Source organism: Adiantum capillus-veneris, chromosome 14 (genome assembly GCF_014529385.1).
Source record: "Adiantum capillus-veneris isolate H3 chromosome 14, ASM1452938v2, whole genome shotgun sequence".
NCBI lineage: Eukaryota > Viridiplantae > Streptophyta > Polypodiopsida > Polypodiales > Pteridaceae > Adiantum > Adiantum capillus-veneris.
In genome coordinates, this window is record NC_140944.1 from 49,753,238 (window position 1) to 49,776,547 (window position 23,310).

The 23,310-nt window shown below is 45.6% G+C and overlaps 1 protein-coding gene across 5 annotated transcripts in view; it reads right to left on the reverse strand.

Annotated features, from left to right (window-relative positions):
* LOC147442343 (exportin-4 protein) overlaps positions 1–23,310 on the reverse strand; it is a 155,687-nt gene that overhangs the window by 126,638 nt on the left and 5,739 nt on the right. For 4 of the 5 annotated variants that reach the window (XM_086528547.1, XM_086528551.1, XM_086528550.1 and 1 more), the window contains exons 3-9: positions 22,887–22,995; positions 22,666–22,764; positions 20,836–20,878; positions 20,638–20,709; positions 20,454–20,549; positions 20,103–20,360; positions 19,829–20,009 (exon numbers count right to left, since the gene is read on the reverse strand). In XM_086528547.1, the coding sequence (XP_086384673.1) occupies positions 19,829–20,009; positions 20,103–20,360; positions 20,454–20,549; positions 20,638–20,709; positions 20,836–20,878; positions 22,666–22,764; positions 22,887–22,995 (858 nt within the window). The remainder of the gene's footprint in view (positions 1–19,828; positions 20,010–20,102; positions 20,361–20,453; positions 20,550–20,637; positions 20,710–20,835; positions 20,879–22,665; positions 22,765–22,886; positions 22,996–23,310) is intronic. The other variant, XM_086528548.1, reaches the window with a different exon arrangement.

Here is a 23,310-nt window from a genome sequence, read left to right on the forward strand (position 1 = left end):
TCCGATTTCATAAATCTGACCATTCAATAAGCATTGCACAATCATTCAACAACTGTGTGGGTCATCTCTCACAAGAACTAACTGAAGCTCATACACAACCATCATCAAAACTCCCAAGTAACCATGCAAGCCAGCATACGCAATCCAATAACCCGCAAAATAGGAACACTAACCAGCAAAACTCATGTTGATTGTGTTCTTGTAAAACAACTACATCTGCCCTACATGTATTTACATAGTGCCAAGTTAGCCGCCATTTATCAAGGTTGCATAACCCAAGCACATTGTACAAGACCATCTAATGCAATTACACATAAGAGATCATATGTACAAGTGGCAAAAGAACATAGAAAATTAGGTAGACGTACACAGTGTGCTAAAGCTGACTCGTTGATTTAGTGCAAAAAAGGTTTCCACAGAATTCACACGAGCGGTGGAAGTCTCACCAATGAGTACATCTTTATAAGAATGAATCGCTTTTTCCCATGCATCAATCAACGTGCGATTATCATTACAGGGAAGTTGCTTGAAAGATGCATTTTTATTAGTAACGACACCGAGCTGGGGAGATCGAGACGCCCCAAACTGCGAAGGACTACAGAGCATCGAAGGAAGCTGTATCAAAGGATTCGGATCACTTTGGCCCGATATGCACGACGCCCGGTCATACTACTGACCATGGAGGAGACTGATGAGATCCGCCAGCGACCGATGCTGGAGCTCCTGTGATTTAGCTCTTTTTGAGGATACACCCACATTGTGTTGTATTAGCTCCCCATTTGCTTCACACCCCCCCCCCCCCCAACTCATATCCTACACAATCCTAGCTAGCTACTTAGTTCACATCTAGCAGCTTAGGATTCCATAGTATTTTTTATTTTGTTACTCTGACTATGTATCTCATCCACCACATTGTAACTTTCTCGTCTCATAGGTCACTTTGGCCTCTTGAAGACGTTAATATGACATTTCATTTCTCTCTCTCTCTCTCTCTCTCTCTCTCTCTCTCTCTCTCTCTCTCTCTCTCTCTCTCTCTCTCTCTCTCTCTCTCTCTCTCTCTCAAATCAGATTTGATTATTTACAAGTGAGAAACCTCAAACCAAGGAAAACCCACGCAAATGAAGACATACAAAAAGCGGAGCTGTATGATGCTCCGAGAGCTAGAAATAGTCAAAGTAGATTCTATATGCATCAAGAGTAATATCCCCAGCCTTATAAGCGAAATGTAGCGCTTGGCCAAGCGACAGTTTAAAATAGGGAAACAAGGTAACATCAATGTCTTGAGACATCAAGAAGGTGAGATGGTGCCAGATGGTCCACAGAACCCAAAATCTGATCCAAGCAAAAAAGATTACAAATTGGGACTTCTGAGACTGAAGCGTCCCGAAAATCCAAAATCGTCTATGAAAAGTGGCGGAAGGGAAATGGAGCTCAAGAGCAGCTGACAACTGTCCAATGAAGAATCTGGAGCAACGACAATCCCACAGTAAGAGTGGCACAGTCTCCTCTGCCGCACGACGCCTGAAACAACAAGAAGGCGCAATATGCCGAGTATACAACGTGTTGCCCACACGTAAAGCTCCCACCAAACAACGCCACAAGAAAATGCGTTCCTTCAAGGAGAGATGACTGCCAAATGGAAGACAACGTGTGCCTCCACCATAGGGATGACTTGGAGACTGACCACAGCTGATTACCACGATGCACAATTCACGCATCAGATTGGAGGAGAGCATAGACACTACTAGCTAAAATGCATTCCAAGTTGACCGCGGCAAGATTCCAAACCAAACAACGGGAATCTTCATTCAAAGGAGAAACAGGAGAGAGATCAGCAAGCATGCCCAAAATTTCTTGCTAGAGAGGAGAATAATGAGGTCCCAATCCAAAAAGAGACCTCGCAACAGAGAACGAAAGAGCAAGACCGTTGTCATCTCCCAAATTGACAATAATACCCTCAGAAGTGGAAACATCCGTGTCCCAAAGCACATAAAAGCGATTTGTATTGGCATCGAGTTTGGGAGGACAAATCACTTTTCCCAAACGAGAGGCGAGCATAGGAAGGAAGTGGCGCCAAGTGCGTGGAAAATCAAGGATTTCCACCCCATACGAGGCACTTATGACGGATTAGGCTTTGATAGTCCTTGGTAAGTGCCCACGAGAGTACATGTGTCATCTGAGTACCAAAAAACAGAGAAGACAACTCAAACAACATGTTACGGACATCAGTATCTGCTAGCAAAACTTCATAGAATCCTCTGGCACCAAAGTAAACGCTGTCACAAGACGGGCACCACGTGCCAATAGAAAAGAACACACTGAACGGACTTTTAGCACTTCAATAACAACTGAACTGAAACAGAGAGACTACACGCGACACGGAGTGGCGGAATTCCACCCCAGAGAGTATTGGCCCCAAACCTTAGCGCCCTTTCGATAGTTCTTTATATTGCATCAAGAAGCCGGTACTCCAGACTCTGCACCTTCTCCAGGAAGCATGCCAGAGAATGAGCCCTAACCTCATATTTAAAGGCCCTTGGCCTAAAAAGCAATTACAGTGAAAAGCCTTCAAACTCAAAAGCATCTCGTCCAAAACCAAAGCCAAAAGCTGCCAACGCAATTTACGAAAATCCCTACAATCCTGCCACGTCAGCACCGCTAGCGTGAAAAGCGAACATCCGTACAGTTCTGCCACGTCATCAGCCAACATGATTTTCAAAAATCTACCACGTCATCAGCCTGCTTCGCAAGTTCTTGTGTGTGTGTGAGCCCTGCTTTATTTCCTGCTGCTCTGTCTCTTCACTTAGGGTTTAGGCCCCTCGGCCCACATCTGCAAGTTGGCTTCCTTCTTCAGGACTTTGACACGTCATCAGTTTGTGACATCTCCCCTTCTTGAAAGAGAGTAATCGTCCGCGATTACAGCATATCTGCAAAACGACTCAAGTTAGCTCAAAAAAAACATCCGAGGGACATTCCGAGGGACAATCAGTTTGCTCTTTTTGTTAAGGAGTTAGCTTCTCCTTTCAGCTCTTTTGATCAAGGAGTTAGGTTCTCCTTTCGGCCAGATCGGAACTCTTGATATTCCGGCGTAGTAAAATTAGCTATCACACCTAGACCGTATTGATCTTCCACAGGTGTCTTGATGCACTAAAATTACATACCCAGGCAATCTCATCCAATTCGGAATATTCAATGGTTGGCACATCACAATGCAACACAAATGCTCACATATGCATATTACCAGACATAGAAACATAAAGTCGCTAATGAACACTCCTCCCGCATAACCTAACAAGGTCCGGACCGGGAGATATTCAACGACTCCCTCATCGCTCCCCCTGCATAACCTAAAAAGGTCCGGGCCGGGAGATATAGAGGCCTTTTACAACCAAACACCCTAAAGACCACAGCCTGCGTCGTTTGGAGGTGCTGAGAGTAACCATTGCTCAGACTTCTTAATACTCCTCATAACCATCCAGGTCCGGACTAGGAGTCACAACAACAATTATTTTACAAGCATGCAACCAAACGCTCCCCTGGCATAGGCCTGCGTCATTCGGAGGTTTTCAAACATACAACGAAACGCTCCCCAGGCATCGGCCTACGTCGTTCCAAGGTTCAAACAATACCAAAACAGTATTTCTCACTTCTCCACCCGGGAGTAAAATCACCAATCATTAAAACCAGTATCAAACCAGAGTCAAACAATTCAAATCGACACCAAAACAGATTCAAAACAGATACCATCCATTTCAAACAAATTCCGAACTGGATCACCAAACAAGATCAAACAGAACTCAAACTTAAAAAGCAATCTCGACATCAGCCAAGCTGGAAAAGTCGATTGACTTTCCATCCTGAAACCTGCATCAAAAATTAGGGTTAGGTTCCTCCCATAAGGTCGTAGACAACCACAGCATGGTCCATCAGCTCTTGGACAGACAGTGTTCCTCTGCCGGCGATGGTAGTCCCAAGACATAGCAATCGCACCGAACCTCCAAGATTATCAATTCAACAAGGGATATCTACTGAGAGAATTCGAGAAATTTCAAGATAAATCTGCTAGCGTTTCCATGGCAAGCATTTCAGGATACCCCACTCTGCCAGAAGTTGCACTTCGAGGAAGATGTCGGAAACCATATAACTTCGGACAAATTTTTTATTTTATTTTTTTTCTTAAAGCTTGCCAAGTACTTGGAGTATGCTGCTTGGTAGCTATCAACATTTGCAAGGCACTGCCTCTGAGAAAAAACAGTGACTCAAAACAAATCTTCGATCCTTCTTTTGCAAGTGATCTTAATGGCTTATGCCCTGTAAGACAGGAGCGGTGAAGACGGGAGCGTGCCCAATGCGCGATGAAGTAAGAATGGGAGTGGCTAATAAGTCCGGGGTGGAGGGTGAAGATACCTCGAAAAATTTCCAGAAGTCTCTGGTTTGCTCTGTCTGCTCTTTTGTGGGACCGGTATGCTTTCAGAAAAGCACACGCCTGATGCTCTGATACCACTGTCACAAGACGGGCACCACCTGCCAATAGAAAAGAACAGACTGAACAGACTTTTAGCACTTCAATAACAACTGAAATGAAAGAGAGAGACGACACGCGACACGGAGTGGCGGAATTCCACCCCAGAGAGTATTGGCCCTAAACCTTGGCGCCCCTTTCGGTATTTCTTTATATTGCATCAACAAGCCGGTACTCCAAACTCTGCACCTTCTCCACGAAGCATGCCAGAGAATGAGCCCTAACCTCATATTTAAGGGCCCTTGGCCTAAAAAGCAATTACAGTGAAAAGCCTTCAAACTCAAAAGCATCTGGTCCAAAACCAAAGCCAAAAAGTTGTCAGCGCAATTTACGAAAATCCCTACAGTCCTGCCACGTCAACACCGCTAGCGTGAAAAGCGAACATCCGTACAGTTCTGCCACGTCATCAGCCAGCGTGATTTTCAAAAATCTACCACGTCATCAGCCTGCTTCGCAAGTTCTTGTGTGTGTGTGAGCCCTGCTTTATTTCCTGCTGCTCTACCTCTTCACTTAGGGTTTAGGCCCCTCGGCCCACATCTGCAAGTTGGCTTCCTTCTTCAGGGCTTTGACACGTCATCAGTTTGTGACAAACGCATCGAACTGCCTGGTGTTTAAGCAAGAAGTCCGCCCACTGACCCACATCTTGCGCAATGGGCATCTTGCCCAAGAAAAACAGAATAACCGCATTCAAAGCATATTGTGCCACTGGGTCCATCAATGCTTGAACAGGAATGAGCACTTCAGTAGCAGGTTCGTGCCCCTCCCAAGCATTCCGTGCACCTTCAAAATCCTCTAGCAGACAAGCTCGCATTTCACCCATTTCCGAAGACTCAGGTGCCATCTGTTTTCTTCGTTTATATGCGGTAAAAAAGGGCGCTCCAAAATCTGACATATGCCGAGAACGTGGCGTTTATGAACTGCCGACTACTAAAAAACCAAAGCAGCAGAAGTATGTATACTGCCCACAATACTGTACCAAAGAAACTCTGTTGTACACAAGCCTGTACAAATTCAACCTGCAAGTTCTCACAAACTACTCTCTCTCTCACACACACACACACACACGAGCATACATCAATACAAAGATCTGCGTACTGAGATTTTATCATGACTCTAGAGATGTAGGGCAGACAATACAAAGATCTGCGTACTGAGATTTTATCATGACTCTAGAGATGTAGGGCAGAGTCTCTCTCTCTCTCTCTCTCTCTCTCTCTCTCTCTCTCAAGGATGAACAGGCTAGGTACATGTGGGTGAGGCTCAGGGCAGAGACGGGCAGATACCTCTACATTGCTATTTGTTACTTTCCTCCTAGTACGTCAGTATATGCATCACCTAGAGGACAATCCCCCTTTGCTATTTTGGGTAATGACATATGGGAGTTTTCCAGGATTGTGATATTATTATACTAGGGGATTTCACTGCTAGGACTACCCACCACCAGACAATATCTTATGATAGATGCTTAAGGAGCTAGACGTCACAAAGATGGGTCTATCCAAACTATCACAAGATGAGGAATACACTGAATATGGCAGATACATGATAGATATGGGAACTGCACATAGATTGGCCATTGTGAATGGCCTACAAAGATTTTCGACAGCTGGAGGTTTTACTTGCTTTCCACACCGACATGGTGCCAGCACAATGGATTATGTTATGGCCCAGCCAGGTCTCATTCCATTCTTTCATAATTTGATGGTGGATACTAGGCCAGTGGAGTAGCAGTTGATCATGCTATCTTGTCTTTCACCCTGACCTTAGTTCAGCACAGCTCCATTAGGAGAGGTCCCCACACACACTCGGTATACCTTCATGAGGTAGACGGATTCTATGTATATGGATGAGATATACAGGCAGCTATGCACCCAAGAGCCGGGACGGCCACTAGATGAACTCACTCAGATATTGACAAAGACGCTCCATGATGCAGCATCAGAGGCATATCCCCACAGCCAGCCCACACGGAGACGATCTGGGTGGGAGCAAGCCCCAGAACAGTTGGTATGATGAGAAGTGTAGAGAGACGAGGATCAAATTACGGAGGGAAGTGCTCATGGGTATTACCGCACATAGATAGTCACGGATTATCTTTCGCCGCCTAGTGCGACGAAAGAAAAGGGCTTATCTATCTCAGCTAGAGCAGGATCTATATCAGTTATTTATAAGTCAGGACTCACGCGAAGCATGGAGGCTATTCCACGAGCATTCACCACCACCAGCGATCACCTCCACTGAGACATGGGGGGAATATTCCACATCTCTCTACACAGCATCAGGTCAACCACCTCTGCCGGACCCACTAGAGACATGCCCGGAGACATGTTCTTTCTTTATTGTCGAGAGGGTAAGGAAAGCCATTGACAGGATGAAGACAAGGAGAGCACATGATCATGATGGTCTGGTAGCAGAGCACTTCATCCATGCCAGAGATATGCTTGCAGAGCTCCTAGCTATGATGTTTAATCAAGCCATGTATGAAGGCTTCCCGGAGACTTGGAGTATGTCTACGATTGTGCCTATTTTCAAGTCAGGAGATCCCATGATCCCCGCGAATTATCGCACCATCATGGTTGGTCACACATTAGCTAGGTTATATGCATCCGTTCTTGAGCAGGAGCTGAGTAGATGGGCAGAGCGAGAGGGCATAGGAGCACCAAGGAAAGCAGGTTTCAAGAGAGGTTTCTCCACTCTTTACCAGATTCTGACACTCATAGCTATTATTGAGGAGGGTAGACACCATGGCAAGAGGATCTATTGTAGCTTTGTGGATTTCCGCAGCTTTTGACACAGTGCCGATAGTCAGACTTATACGCAGACTACAAGACATGGGTGTGCCTACAGAGCTCATATGGGGTATTTTGGCTCTATACAGGACAAGGATGGGGCGGGTACGCGCCATTGAGGGAATGTCTCACATGGTCCACTCCACTATTGGAGTAAAGCAGGGACGCCCCCTATCCCCGACTCTGGGATTTATGTGGATTAGTTTTCGGACTATGTAGAGCGTCAAGGGGAGAGGGGGGCTCAGCTAGCAGGGACATGGATTTCGCTGTTACTATATGCTGATGATATTGTGCTGATTTCTGACTCTCCAGAGGGGATGCAGCGTCATTTGGATGCTCTGCATACATTTGCTCACGATAGTGGATTGTCTGTCAATCTAGGGAAAACCAAGATTATGGTGTTCAACACCACACCACAGTGGGTCAGGAGGTCGGCACCCACATTTACGTATGGCCAGGAGACTGTGGAGTACAAAGATGCATATACTTATCTTAGGGTAGTCTTCGGTGGACCGGTGTTTTCACTAAGGAGAGCATCAGAGACTAGACTGACGAGAGCATATGCAGCTTTGGGAGGACTGGAGAGGATGTGTTCGCAGGTTCAGTTTCAGAATCCCCGAACAAAGCTTTTGCTTTTTGACACTCTAGTGACTCCAGCTATGCTCTATGGAGTTCAGGTGTGGGGACCCTCAGTAGACCACCATGGGAGATCTGGCAACACAGATGGATGGAGATGTATGGAGAGGCCTCTTGTCTCTATGATCGCTCGGATGATTCGGGCTAAGGCCTCAGTACCACATGAGATTATCCGAGCCAACCTAGCCGCCCCTCCCCCCCTTGTGGTGGAGGCATTGACTAGATCAGTATCCTTTATGCACGGTCTATGGGATCTCCCAAGGGACAGATACGCTCGGCTCGCCCTGGAGTCATCTCGACAACTAGCTCTACAAGGCGATACAGCATGTTAGTATGGACAGATGACACCATGGTTTCAGTCGCATGGTCTCAACATGGATAGATTACCTCCGCTCCAATACTGCCTGGATGCAACCTCCCTGTCTCTCACACGGACAGAGATCACCAAACTCATACGTCAAAATCTGTTTAAGCTAGATACCAGGTGCACATGGATACAGCCGACACAGGAGTTGGGCACGAAGATGACCTTCTACAGAGAGCATCTTCTCCAACTCAGAGGACGGCTTTGTGACTAGGCCTGCATACTTGGATACACACTTATCTCATGGCATAAGATGCGCTATTGGACAGATACGCACATCCTCACATCAGCTCCAGATCGAGACTGGCCGATTTCGAGGGGTGCCGGCAGGGGCCAGGATATGTCACCTATGTAACTTAGAGCCAGAGACAGAGCTGCACTACACATGTCACTGCTCGGCATACTATGAGATACGCGGCCGCTTCCACTGCCTGTTCAGAGAAGGTTTCGGACCTTTTTCTAGAGTCAGGAGATACAAGATCAGAGGTGTCTCGGATTGTTCCTGCTAGAGCTGCGCATACTTAGGGAGACCTTGCTGAGGACATCAGGGGCAAGACAGTCTCAGAGACGAATCACAGATTTCTTTACACCAGCTTGAGGAGAGCCAACGGAGCAATCATTACAGCAGATCTCAGAGCCTACTCATACTAGAGGTATGCTCCTTGACCGAGCCACTGAGCTTGGCAGATCCAGACGCCCACGACCTCGGGGGGTCTCCCACTACCGACGAAGGCTGCAACAGAAGATACAGATCACTCCAGCTCGACATGCAAGACGCCCAACCAGAGTACTGATCATGGAGGAGGTTGATGAGATCCGACAGCGACCGATGAGAGATTTCATCTGAACCCACAAACCCCCCCCCCCCCCCCCTTTTCCTTTTTCCTTAGTGTTTTAGTGTTAGTTCTTTGTAACTTTGTAATTTCCGTACTCAGACATGGTATCAAATTCACCAATTGTAACTTTTTGGTCTCATAAGTCATTTTGGCCTTTTCAAGACGTTAATATAACATTTCATCTCTCTCTCTCTCTCTCTCTCTCTCTCTCTCTCTCTCTCTCTCTCTCTCTCTCTTCTCGGGTGTGTGTGTGTGTGGGTGTGTGTGTGCCAATAAAAAAAGGAAAATGGTATAACCTTTCTATCACCCAAGTGTGGTAGATTGGTTATGCCATTTCCCTCTTGAATAACAGGTCTTGAGTTCAACTCCTCGTCGGCTAGATCTTTGAGGTCTCTTGGGATAGTTTCCTACGACATTAAAACTCTCTTCTTCTCGGGTGTGTGTGTGTGTGGGTGTGTTTGTGTGCCAATAAAAAAAGGAAAATGGTATAACCTTTCTATCACCCAAGTGTGGTAGATTGGTTATGCCATTTCCCTCTTGAATAACAGGTCTTGAGTTCAACTCCTCGTCGGCTAGATCTTTAAGGTCTCTTGGGATAGTTTCCTACGACGTTAAAACTCTCTTCTTCTTCTTCTTCTTCTCTCTCTCTCTCTCTCTCTCTCTCTCTCTCTCTCTCTCTCTCTCTCTCTCTCTCTCTCTCTCTCTCTCTCTCTCTCTCTCTCTCTCTCTCTCTCCGCTCGCGCCTGCCCACCTGCAGCCCCGCGCGCTGTTGTGCGCGCCCCCCCCTCGCGCCTGCTCCTACTCGCTGCCCTGCCCTGCCCTCCCGCTCCCGCTCTATCTACCCCTGCGCTGCCTCCGCGCTGCCCCCCCCCCTCGCTTCGACTGCAGCCCTGCCAGGTGCCCCCCCCCCCCCCCCCCCCCTCCCTCTAACCGTAGAATGTCCCCCCCCCCCCCCCCCCATTTTTTACGCGTAAGATGCCCCCCCCCTTCTTCTACGCGTAGGAAGTAATTTATTTTTTTTTATATTTTTTTGAAATGGTATCAAATTCACTATGCTGTATATTTCGCTTGGTCTCATAGGTCAATTTGGCCTTTCGAAGACGTTAATATAGCATTTGATTTCATAGGTCAATTTGGCCTTTCGAAGGCGTTAATATATCATCGTATTCCCTTTTCTTTTGATACTCCCCCCCCCCCCCCCCCTCTCTCTCCCCCTCTTTCTCTCTGTCGTCTGCACTCTTTTCTAGGTCAATTTCATAGGTCATATATCATTTGATTTCACAGGTCAATTTGGCCTTTCGAAGGCGTTAATATATCATTTTATTCCCTTTTCTTTTTTATACTCCCCACCCCCCCCCCCCCCCCCTTCTTCCCCCTCTTTCTCTCTCGTCTGCACTATATCGCTCCCTCTCCCTTGCCATACCGCCCAACGTTCTCTCACTCGCCAAGCTACCGCGCCCGCCGCTAGTGTGGGTGCACACGTACGTTTAGTGCCTCCTTGGCGAACAGCGATCAAGCATGAGGAAGCTAAACGATAAAGCCGACCCCCTAGAGGATACCATTCAAAAGTGCAAAGAGGAAATGACGGAGATCATTACCAAGATGAACCGCAATCTTTGGGGCACAATAAACATGCTCGAAGGACGCGTGCTGACCCAAGAGAGCAAGATATGTACGATGGAAGACCGAGTGACAACTCAAGAGGAAGAGATTGCGTCGCTCAAGAAAGATCTCGCTGAAGCACGATCAAGAAACACACTGGAAGAGGGCGACTTGCAACCCTCAGTAATCGAAGAAATCAACACAATCAAGGAGCAAGTACGGGCCATCAAAGAGGGAGAAGAGCAACACAAAGAAATGACGACTTCCTGGGTGATGTTCTTACCAAAACTCAACAGAAGGTGGATGAAGCCGAGAAATGGATCAATGTGGCCAAGAAAAGAAAAGGCAAGGAGATAACGCACACGTCCACACCCACTATCATTAATCAGACACTAGAGGAGGAGCAAAGGAGACGGGTGCGCGCTTTACATGTGAGAATTTGCGGTCTTAAAGACAAAGGCAATGTGGACGAAGAAGTAAAAGAACTCACAGCCTTGATGGGGGTTCATGAGCCGACACACACAAGGGCATGGAGAGTGGGCAACATAAAGAAAAATGGAAGCAATGGAGAAACCTCAAAAGAAAGAGCACTCATCCTCCGTTTTCCCTCCATGGAAGCGAAGAAGTCCTTCTTGAAGAAAAGACCAACTCATAAAGAGACTGGCATCTTTCTCGGGGATGATCTCACCCTCTCGCACATCGCTCATATGCAAGAAGTAATGCCGTAGATTAGAGCGGCAAGGGGAAAAGGCAAGATTGCCTTTTACCGAGACGGAAAAGTGGTAATACTAGAGCGACGCTCCACATGACGGTGCGAGACTTATGGGACCACACTCAAAGTGGCTGCCTGGAACTGTAATGGATCTATGTGTCTTGATGTAGGTGCTTCTGAGGATAGCTTTACTGGAAGAGACATCATCTTTTACTCTGAGACACACCAGGCCCCTGGGCAATCCATGCCTCACATCAGTGGATACAAGTGGGAGACAGCTTACAGACAGGAGACGCGCTCAGAACACAGAGGGCGGGGCTCAGGGGGAGTGGCAGTGTTATTTAGAGAGGATCTGCAGCCACTAATACATATAGCCCGCAGGAATGAGCAGGCTAGGTACATGTGGGTGAGATTGAAAGCAGAGACAGGCAAATATCTCTACCTAGCTATTTGCTACTTTCCCCCGAGTACATCAGTTTATGCATCACCCAGAGGACAGTCCCCTTTCTCTATTCTGGATAATGACATATGGGAGTTCTCTAGGGATGGTGACATTATCATCCTAGGGGACTTCAATACTAGGACTGCCCATCACCAGGCAGTGTTTTATGATACTTCAGAGGAGATGCTAAGAGATCTAGATGTTGTGGAGACGGGCCTGTCCAGACTATCACACGATGTGGAATATACCGAGTATGGGCGACACCTGATAGACATGGGCACTGCACATGGATTGGCCATCTTGAACGGCCTACAGAGATTTCCTGCTGCTGCGGGAGGTTTTACATGCTTCCCACACAGGCATGGAGCCAGCACAGAGGACTATGTCATGGCACAACCGAATCACATCTCTAGTATCCAAGATCTCACAGTTGGGCCCAGACCGGTCGGGGTGGCAGTAGATCATGCTCTGGTGTCGATGACCATCTCTTTCCAGTTCAGTGTAGCACACACGCCACGGGTAGCAGCCCCTGCTCGCTACACATTCACACGGGAGACAGATTCTGTATACATGGACGGGATCTACACACGCCTATGCACTGAGGACCCGGGGTGACCTCTGGAGGAGCTAACTACTATACTGACACAGACATTACATGAGGCAGCAGCAGAAGCATACCCACACACCCAGCCTGAGCAGAGCCGCAGATCAGGGAGCATGCCTCAGAACAACTGGTATGATGAGGAGTGCCGCCAAACTAGAGCTAGACTTCAGAGGGAGGTGCTTTTGGGGGACGTCACTCACAGACAGTCACAAATTGACTTCCGACGCCTGGTACGGCGGAAGAAGAGGGCTTTTTTGGCTCGACTCGAACAAGATCTATACCAGCTATTCTTGAGTCAGGACTCCAGGAGGCGTGGCGGCTCTTTCATGAGCAGTTCCCCCCCCCCTGCTATTTCCTCCACAGAAACCTGGGGTCAGTACGCATCATCTTTGTACACAGTACCTGGACAGCCGCCCCTCCCCAACCCCCCCGACCCATGCCCACACACATGTGCTTTTTTCACCGGCTGAGATGGTGAAGAAAGCTATTGACAAGATGAGGACTGGGAGAGCATATGATCATGATGGCCTAGTCGCTAAGCATTTCATGCATGCCAAAAACCTACTAGCAGAGCTTCTAGTAGTTATGTTTAACCGGGCCATGTGTGACGGCCTACCGAACACTTGGAGCCTACCTACGATCGTACCTATCTTCAAGTCAGGAGACCCCATGGAGCCTGGGAATTATCGCGCTATTATGATTGGGCACACACTGGCACGGTTGTATGCATCCATTCTTGAGCAACAGATGAGTAGATGGGCAGAGAGGGAAAGAATGCGTGCAACTGGGCAGGCGGGGTTCAAGAGAGGCTTCTCTACTCTTGACCACATCTTGACACTCAGGGCCCTCATCGAGGAAGGCAGATCTCATGGAAGACGGATCTATTGTATCTTTGTGGACTTCCGCAAAGCTTTTGACACAGTACCCAAAGCTAGATTGATGCATAGATTACAGGAAATGGGAGTACCCACAGAGCTCACTTGGGGGATCATGGCATTGTACAGATCAGTAGTGGGGCATGTACGCACCCCGGAGGGACTCTCTACACCGGTTCACTCCACTATTGGGGTGAAGCAGGGCTGCCCGCTCTCTCCTACTCTTTTCGGTATGTATGTGGATGAGGTTTCTGACTACATTGACAGCGCTGGGGATAAAGGTGCACAGCTAGCAGGGACATGGATTCCACTTTTGTTATATGCTGATGATATTGTGTTGATCTCCGAATCCCCAGAGGGAATGCAACGTCAATTAGATGCTTTGCATACGTTTGCCCACGAAAGTGGTTTGTCTGTCAACCTTGGTAAAACCAAGGTTATGGTGTTTAATATCACCCCACAGTGGATCAGGAGATCAGCACCTACATTCACATACGGCCAGGAGAATGTGGAGTACACAGACGCTTACACTTACCTTGGAGTGGTTTTTAGCGGACCCACATTCTCACTCAAAAGAGCAGCAGAGACCAGACTGACTAGAGCCCACGCAGCATTGGGTAGATTGGAGAGGATGTGTTCGCAGGTTCAGTTTCAGGAGCCCCGGACGAAGCTCTGGCTCTTTGACACCTTGGTGGCTTCAGCATTGCTCTATGGGGCTGAGATTTGGGGACCTTCATTGGATCACCACGGGAGGCTGGGTCGCACAGACGGATGGGGGAACATGGAGAAACCTCTCGTCTCTATGATATCGCGGCTCATTAGAGCCAAGGCATCAGTACCACGGGCCATTATCCGAGCAGAGCTAGCGGCCCCCCCACTAGTGGTGGAGGCGCTCACCAGATCAGTCTCCATAATAAACCGCACATGGGAACTTCCCAGAGACAGACATGCTCGCATAGCACTAGAGTCCTCTCGACAGTTAGCCATACAAGGAGATACAACATGCTGGTATGGGGAGATGACATCATGGTTTCAGGCGCATGGGTTTAGCATAGACAGGCTGCCACCATTCCAGTACTCATTGGATGCACCATCTCTCACTCTTACACAGTCAGAGATCACCAAGCTCATCCGCCAAGACCTGACCCAGCTAGACACCAGGAGGACATGGATACAACCAGCACAAGAACTAGGCACGAAGATGGCTTTCTACAGAGACCACCTTCTCCAGCTTACGGAAGATGGTTTTGTGACGAGACCCAGATACATGGATACCCACTTGTCTCATGGGATACGATGTGCTATTGGCCAGTTACGCACATCGTCTCACCAGCTGCGGATTGAAACTGGGAGATACAGCGGAGTACCAGCAAAGGCCACGACGTGCCCCTTGTGTGACATGGAACCTGAGACAGAGCTGCATTATACATGCCGCTGCCCAGTCTACTATGAGATACGAGGCCGCTTCCATTGCTTGTTCAGAGAGGGTTTTGGACCACTCTCAAGAGTAATGGGATACGAAGATCAAAGATGCCTGGGTTTGTTCTTGCTCGAGCTGCGTAGACACAGAGAGAGCCTAATGAATGGCGAGGCTAACCAGTCTCAAAGACGGATCACAGACTTCTTCAGAGCAGACACGGGACAGCCGCAAGAGCCACTCCCACAGCAGAGCTCCCCCTCGTCTCACACCAGAGACACACTGATCGACCGGCGATTGAACTGGGGAAATCCAGGCGCCCACGACTGCGGAGGACTACACAGCATCGACGGAGGCTACGTCAAAAGATTCGGAGCACGCTAGCCAGGCATGCACGACGCCCGGTCAGACTACTAACCATGGAGGAAATTGATGAGATTCGCCAACAACCGATGCTAGATCTTTTGTGATTCAGCTATCCCAACAAGCCTGATGAGCGCGCGGCGGTGTGTGCAAGTGATAGAGCACGCGAAGATGTGCAGTGTGTGTGTGCAGAGAGGGGTGGCGAAAGCCAGCAGGAGAGGAAGCGCTAGCAGAACGATGAGGGAGAGAGAGAGAGAGAGCTCACGTTTTTGGGGAAAACTCAATAAGTGAGTTTTGGGTTTTCCCCTTTTATTATAAGTGACCTTTAAAAAATGTGTCCAGGTTCCAAAGTATAAAAATGTACAAAAAGGGGTTATTTAGGCCTTTAACCCAACAACCTCCCACTTAAAGGCATAAATTAACCAACTCCTACCAGCTGTATGCAATGCTCATGTTGAGCCTTAGCAAGACTCTTCGTGAGAACATCTGCAGGGGTATCCTGTGAGTGAATCTTAGTCAAGGTGACTAGACCATCCTCCAATACCTGTCGTATGAAGTGGTATCGCACATCAATGTGCTTTGTCCGTGCATGAAACATGGCATTCTTGGCGAAATAGACAGCACTCTGGCTATCACATCCCAAGACAGGAGTACTAGCAGGCATACCAAGCTCTTTGACAAGTCTGCCCAACCATATGGCCTCTTTAGAAGCCTCAGTGGCTGAAATATATTCAGCCTCAGTAGTACTCAATGCCACAATTTTCTCCAGTCGTGAACACCAAGAGACAGCACCGCCAGCAATAGCAAACACATAGCCACTAGTGGACTTCCTGGTATCCAAGTCACCTGCCATATCTACATCACAATAGCCCTGCAACTTCAGGTCACTTTTTCCATAGCATATACACCTAGATTGTGTACCTGACAAGTATCTCAGAATGCATTTCACAGCTTCCCAATGTGCTTTGCCGGGATTGGACATGTATCTACTAACAACTCCCACCGCATGGGCAATGTCAAGATGAGTGGCAACCATAGCATACATAAGAGAACCACAAGCTGATGCATAAGGGATTCACTTCATAGCATTCATTGCCACGTCATCCTTTGGGCAATCGGCTTTGCTAAGTTTTGTGTGTGGAGGTAAAGGTACTCCAAGTGACTTAGCTTCAGCCATGTTAAACCTGTCAAGTACTTTAGCAATGTACTTTTCTTGAGATAAGAAGAGCAATTTCAGCTTTCTATCTCTCTTGATTCTCATACCCAAGATGTGCTCAGCATCACCTAAATCCTTCATTGCAAAAGCTGAATCAGCTAACGTTTAAGAGCATCAATGGTAGACTTATGCTTCCTAGCAATCAACATATCATCTACATATAGCACAAGGATTATAGGACTTCCAAGTTCCATCATTATCCTTCTTTGTATACAAACAATGGTCTGAATGGCTGCGTTTAAAGCCTTGAGACAGCATAAAAGTATCAAACTTTTTGTGCCACTGACGTGATGACTGCCTCAAACCATACAGTGCCCTTCTTAGTTTGCATACAAGTTCCTTTCTATCAAGAACTACAAAACCCTCAGGTTGCTTCATGTAGATATCTTCATCAATGTCACCATGAAGAAAAGTTGTTTTTACATCCATTTGATTCAATTCTAAGTCAAGCACTGCAGTGAGAGCAAAAAGGACACGCAATGTCGTAAGCTTTACAACAGGAGAAAAGATCTCTTGAGAGTCAATCCCCTCTTTCTGTGCATACCCTTTGGCAACTAACCTTGCTTTATACTTGGGCTTTTCATCAACACATTTGACTTTGTAAACCCATTTGTTAGGAAGAGCCTTTCTTCCTTTAGGCAATGGCACAAGATCCCAAGTATTGTTTGCATACAAAGATTTGATTTCCTCTTGCATCGCAAGCTCCCACTTACTGCTTAACTCACATGATTTTGCCTCTTTATATGTAAGAGGCTCTCCCTCATCTGTCAACATAACATGATGCAAAGAGGGGTTAAAGAGTTGTATCAACCTTCTGACACGAGTAGACCTACGTACCCAATGATCTACATTCTCAAGCACAGGTTCTACATCAGGAGGCAACTCATTTTCAGCATGCTCATGCTGCTGAAAATCATTTTCAGCCATGACAGGTGGCTGTCCATCCTCATTTGGAGCATCTAAATCATGTCCTACATCTTCTGGCTCAAGGTTAACCGGCTGATTATCAATTTCAGCCTGCGGTAATGCATCCTGAGGCTCTTTTTCAACATCAATAGGTGGCAAGAGAGGCTGAAATTTGACCGATTTCTTGTCAATTTCAGAAGATGTAGCATTTTTCAGCAATTTAGCCTCATTGAACACTACATCTCGGCTGCGTACTACCCTCTTAAACTGAGGCAACCATATCCTGTAGCCCATTTCACCCTCTTCCCCATAACCTAGGAAGAGTCCTTGGATGGACTTGGCATCTAGCTTTGTCCTCAAGTCATTACGAACATGGACAAAAGCCTCGTAGCCAAACACTCTTAAATGATCATAAGAGGCAGGTTTGCTAGACCAAACCTCCTCTGGAATGTCATTTTTTAGCGTACTGTTAGGAGAGCGATTGCATACATGAACTGCAGTTTTCAAAGCCTCTCCCCAAAACCCATGAGGGAGATTAGCCGTGGACAACATGCAATGTACTCTCTCACATAAAGTACGGTTATACCTCTCAGCCACACCATTAGAAGATGGATTATAAGAGACTGTCAACTCCCTTTTAATCCCATATTCTTCGCAATAACGCTGAAATTCAGCAGACGTGTACTCCCCCCCATTGTCAGATCTCAGACATTTAAGCTTACTATCCTTTTGCGTGGTCACAAAAGCATGAAACCTCTTAAATGCATTAAATGTCTCACTCTTATTCTTTAACAAATATGCCCAGCCTTTCCTAGTGCAATCATCAATGAATGTAACAAAGTATAATGCACCACCAAAAGACTTAACAGAGTGAATTAAATCAAGAGCATTAGCTTTGCGCGAGACACCAGACTAATAAGAAGACTTCTTTTGTTTACCATACAAACAGTCATTACAAAAATCTAACTTGGTGCCCTTTACATCAACCCTCTTCAAAGAGGAGAGCACATCAAGTCCCTTCTGGCTCATATGGCCAAGTCTTTTGTGCCACAACTCCAAATGAGAAGCAACTTCGGCCACTGCAAGAAACTTGCCAGGCAAAGCTTTGCCATGTAAATAGTACAATGTACCACTCTTGCATCCCTTGACAATGAGCATTGATCCCTTAAGCAACTTCCATGAACCCCTTTTTCTTCTTTACAAGGAGGCGTGTATACCCTCTTATACTAGGACATAGATTAAAACTTCAAACGGTACATTGCCTTGTACCAAAGGTAAGACAAATGGTTGATCTGATGCCAGAACCTCCAAAAACCGCTCCCCACCCGGCATGGTGTCAATGATGTGCTGGTAGTGAGCCTTCAAATCCAGTATTACCTTGATTGAGCGTACACGTGTTGGTATGTGTGATCTGTCTTGAGGTAGGTTGTACTGATTCATGTGAAGCTTAGAGGTGCTTAGTCTACACAAAATCTGAAAATTTCCAGTGATCACAATGTACCGCACGTTGCATACAATGTGCTGAAAATTTCAGCAATTAACAAGTATCCCCAGTGCGTACTTGCATAAACCCACAAAAGGCGTACATAAACCTCGATTTGTGTACATAAAAACAATCCAATTCTGAAATTTTTTGCAAATTTACTGTTTTGGCGCATCAATTTGCATCAAATGGACCTGTTTTGAGTGGGAAAAGCAAGGGACATTCACGGGAATCGATTTAGAACACCTGCGTTTTGCTGTTTTGACCTATAATTTTCTGGTTTTTACCTGTTTTTACCTAATTTCAGCCTGTTTTAGGCTGTTTTTGAAAACCCTAATCACCCTAGGTGACACCAGAAGCAAGAGGGTTCGCGATGAAAGCGGAAATTTGACGCGAGAGAAGCCTTTTGCCTGCTGTCCAGCCACCTGCGCAAAGCTTCTGAAACCCTAATCTGGCTTTGATACCAGTTAATGAGCGCGCGACGGTGTGTGCAAGTGATAGAGCACGCGAAGATGTGCAGTGTGTGTGCAGAGAGGGGTGGCGAAAGCCAGCAGGAGAGGAAGCGCTAGCAGAACGATGAGGGAGAGAGAGAGAGAGCCCACGTTTTTGGGGAAAACTCAATAAGTGAGTTTTGGGTTTTCCCAGTTTTATTATAAGTGACCTTTATTGAACCTGGACAAAGTATAAAAATGTACAAAAAGGGGTTATTTAAGCCTTTAATCCAACAAAGCCGCCCATTTTTGCTTAGTTTTCTGCTTAGCTCACATCGACCAATCTAGAATCCCATAGTAGATATCTTTGCTTTTGTTTTGTACTGTTGTTAGGTTATTTTGTTACTCTGACTTTGTATCAGATCCACCACCTTGTAACTTTCTGGTCTCATAGGTCACTATGGCCTTTTGAAGACGTTAATATAACATTTCATTTCATTTCATTTCACTCTCTCTCTCTCTCTCTCTCTCTCTCTCTCTCTCTCTCTCTCTCTCTCTCTCTCGGATAGATCTTTAAGGTCTCTTGGGATAGTTTCCTACCGCGTTAAAATTCTCTTCTTCTTCTCTTACCTGAAGGGAAAATATGTCCATTTAAGCAAGACAGTTGCAAAATGAGCTGCCTTGCTGAGACACACAGAGGAGAATCAATCCAATCGCTCTCAACAGCACGTTCTCGAATGCAAGAATAAAAATGCAAAATCCAATTTGTGTGATTTGATGAAAGCACGGACTCTTGCCAAGTTGACCCTGGCTGATTCAAATTACAGGTAATACAAATTAAGTTCTTCATTACTCCAAACTCAACTCCTTATGATTCAAAAAGATTGGTCTCAAAAGGCCCAACCTGCACAAATGCCCCTGGCTCCCGGCATTTAGCACGTGAAATATCAGGCATAACAGAGAACGCGTTGCTTCGAGTCTTGTTCATGACGATGACACCCCCTGCCCCATGCACCAAAGTTCCTTGAAATTCCCAGCTTAAGACTTGTGACATGAACCTCAATGCTGAAGCGCAGACATGCACCTCAAGTTGAGTTGATGTATTTTGCAAAATCTTGTCGGCAACACTATATGCTGCTTTTAATGCCCAAGCATAGAATCTCTGTTTACAAACGCCAAAAATCAACCTTCAAGACACAAAAACTGCATGTTTTGGAAGTAAGGATCAAAAGACATGAAGTCGTAAAGAAAATGCCTGTAGAAAGTCCAGCTCTAAGGATGCACGACAATGTTCATGGAATTCGGCAGAAAGGCCCATGGCACTGGCTGTGGAAGGTGAAAACTCTGAAACCTGCATTGGATGTCTCCAAATTTGAGGGGCATGCAGAAGTAAAGGCGTTTTCTTAAATGTTCTCAGAAAATGTTCTCTAATGTCATACCAATGACTCCAAGAACGAGATCCCGGCAATTTGACCGGCCAGACCATGTGTACCAAACACAGCTTGTTTGACCTGTAAAAGAGAGATTTGAATTCAATGGCATGTTTCTAAAGAGTAAAAATTGAATCTAAAAAAACCTGAAAGTTTACACAGAAACTTGTATATGCTTTGGGACAATTTGTTAAAAAATAGACAGACCTCCTCAAAGAAAGCCTCTTTTTCTGTTGCCACCATTTCCAACCTGCAATGAGCTCAAAAAACCAAGATAATGGATTAAGAAAAGCACACTGAATATAATGTCCGTCATTAAACACAAGTAGTACAAATATTGTAGGTTCTCTCTATTTAGTGCACGTCTGCATACAGACAAATAAGTGTTCTGGTTGAAGTAGCACAAATATTGTAGGTTCCCTCTATTTAGTGCACGTCTGCATACAGACAATAAGTGTTCTAGTTGACGTAGCACAAATATTGTAGGTTCCCTCTATTTAGTGCACGTCTGCATCCAGACAAATAAGTGTTCTGGTTGCAAAAGACATATCAGAAGAAGGCTTGAGGTGAAATCTATTATAGGCGTAGGCCTTGAAGCAAGCTTAAGCACTTCTCTGCACAAAGTTGAAATTCTGCTTCCTTGTGCTTTCAAAATTCATCCAAAGCACCAAAAGATCACACCTCAAGACAAGTTCGCCACAAGAACTAGTCCTTTTCAGTGCAATGAAACAAATCTTTGAAGCACTTTTGAAACAAAATTTAATAGCAGTCTTTGTTTGCAAGGACCTTCTCGATCAGACTCCATCTGTGCATGCAACACAATCTACATTTATCATTCAAGTGTGAAGACCGGTCCCTCGTGTCTTTGTGATCAGGTAACCTTTGTATGTGCAGTTTTTGAGCAGCAATACATTAAACAATACCAGAAAGCAATAGCACTAGTACACACTTGATTATAAAAAAACCACACGTCAAAATAAGTGTAACCAAGGTCCCTCTGAAAGTTTAATTGCAATGCGTTCTAAAGTATTTGCAGAAATCAATTCGATATGTGTTAATTACACAATGGATGTGCATTTGTGTAGAGGCAAGGACCTCGTACATTTGGTATTTGCATAAATTTCATAGCAGCCATTGTTTTCAAGCTACCCCCTCTAAGTTGGTCAAGGAAGTTGCGTCACCTAGTCTCTAGAGCACCATCCAAGTATGAGAACTAGTCTCATGTGTCTTTGTAGTCTGAAAAACTTGATATTTCTCTTTGTACAGCATTTTCATGATTGATGCATTACTCGTTTCTCAAAGAAAGTGAAGCAACAAAATGGTTTTGTTCTTTCATTCATGAAAAGTGCAACCTCAATCCTTTGACCTCAAATCTCATCCAATTGATTGTTATGCTTCATCGCAGAAGCCACTAACTTATATCACCCACCCATATAATGCCAAGGCTTGATCAAACCTCTGCACATGCATGCCCGCCACAGCCAGGCATAAGCACATAATTTTCTTTAGAAGTCGTGCTAAAAATCGTTACACAAACAAAGAAGCAGAAGAACCTACCATACAGCATCACCACATCAACCTTCGCACAAGTGTCAATTTCTGCCACACTCTTCAGTAGACACCAAATTCTTGCAGTAATTTACAGTGTTTTTTCATCATTTTTGGCATAATATGCAAACACATTAAAAACAAATTTGGTAGCATCCACATTATTCAGCACATATCTTTCACATACAGTATATCAGACAACTCAGCATTTGAAATAATTAAAATTATCTCGGTATTGTCTTTGACGGGTAAAAGGGAATGCTACATAAAAGTTTATTCAAGTGCAGCATATTGTACTTCCAAACTCACACTTAAGTCTCAATAATAAAGACAACGCAACAAAATGTCTCTTAGCAAGATAATTGAATCGCAATATGTTAAAAGAAAAGATTCTTTCTTTTTGTTGAAAGTGGACAAAAAAGCAAGTTCAACAAATACATATAAAGATCACATAAAAAAAGTGCAAGATCAACATAAGCACTTATTTACCAGCCACGCTTCATCAGCACTGCTGCTACAGCTGAAACCTTCAACTGCACATAAGCCTCCGAAGCAGCAGCTCGTGCCATAACGTAATGCAAACAATAACTGCCACAAGACCCTATTAAAAATGCTTACACATCCTTAAGACCAGCTGAAAACATCATGCCAATCAAACATTTCTTCAAACTAAACATATCTCAGAGAATACTTGAATGAACGCTACGTACATTCGCATATTAGTCTTCTCATCTGCTGTAAGCAAGCCCCATTCACGTATTGCTGACTCTTGTAAAGCTGCAGCTGCTTGAAAGCGTGCATTGGCCATTTGTGAGTGCTCTGCAGCAAATGCCAAAACATTAGCAAACCTTCAATTTACAATGTATCAAGGCTGTTCATTGAGCTTTGCCTGGAGATCATACAAATAACCAAATTGATCACTAACACCGAAATGATGGCCTGGCAGGGCCATACGATGCTGATGTAGCATCCCGTAAATATCACCGCAACTTGCGGGATGCTGATGTGGCAGGCCGAATCTGCTTTTGGACGGCAGTTTTTGAAAGTAATGACTTTATGAGCTTTTAGCACGCCAGTTTTCTTTTAGTGCTATTGCTTTTAGTAGAGAAGCTTTTTGGGTTTCTAGCTTTTTTA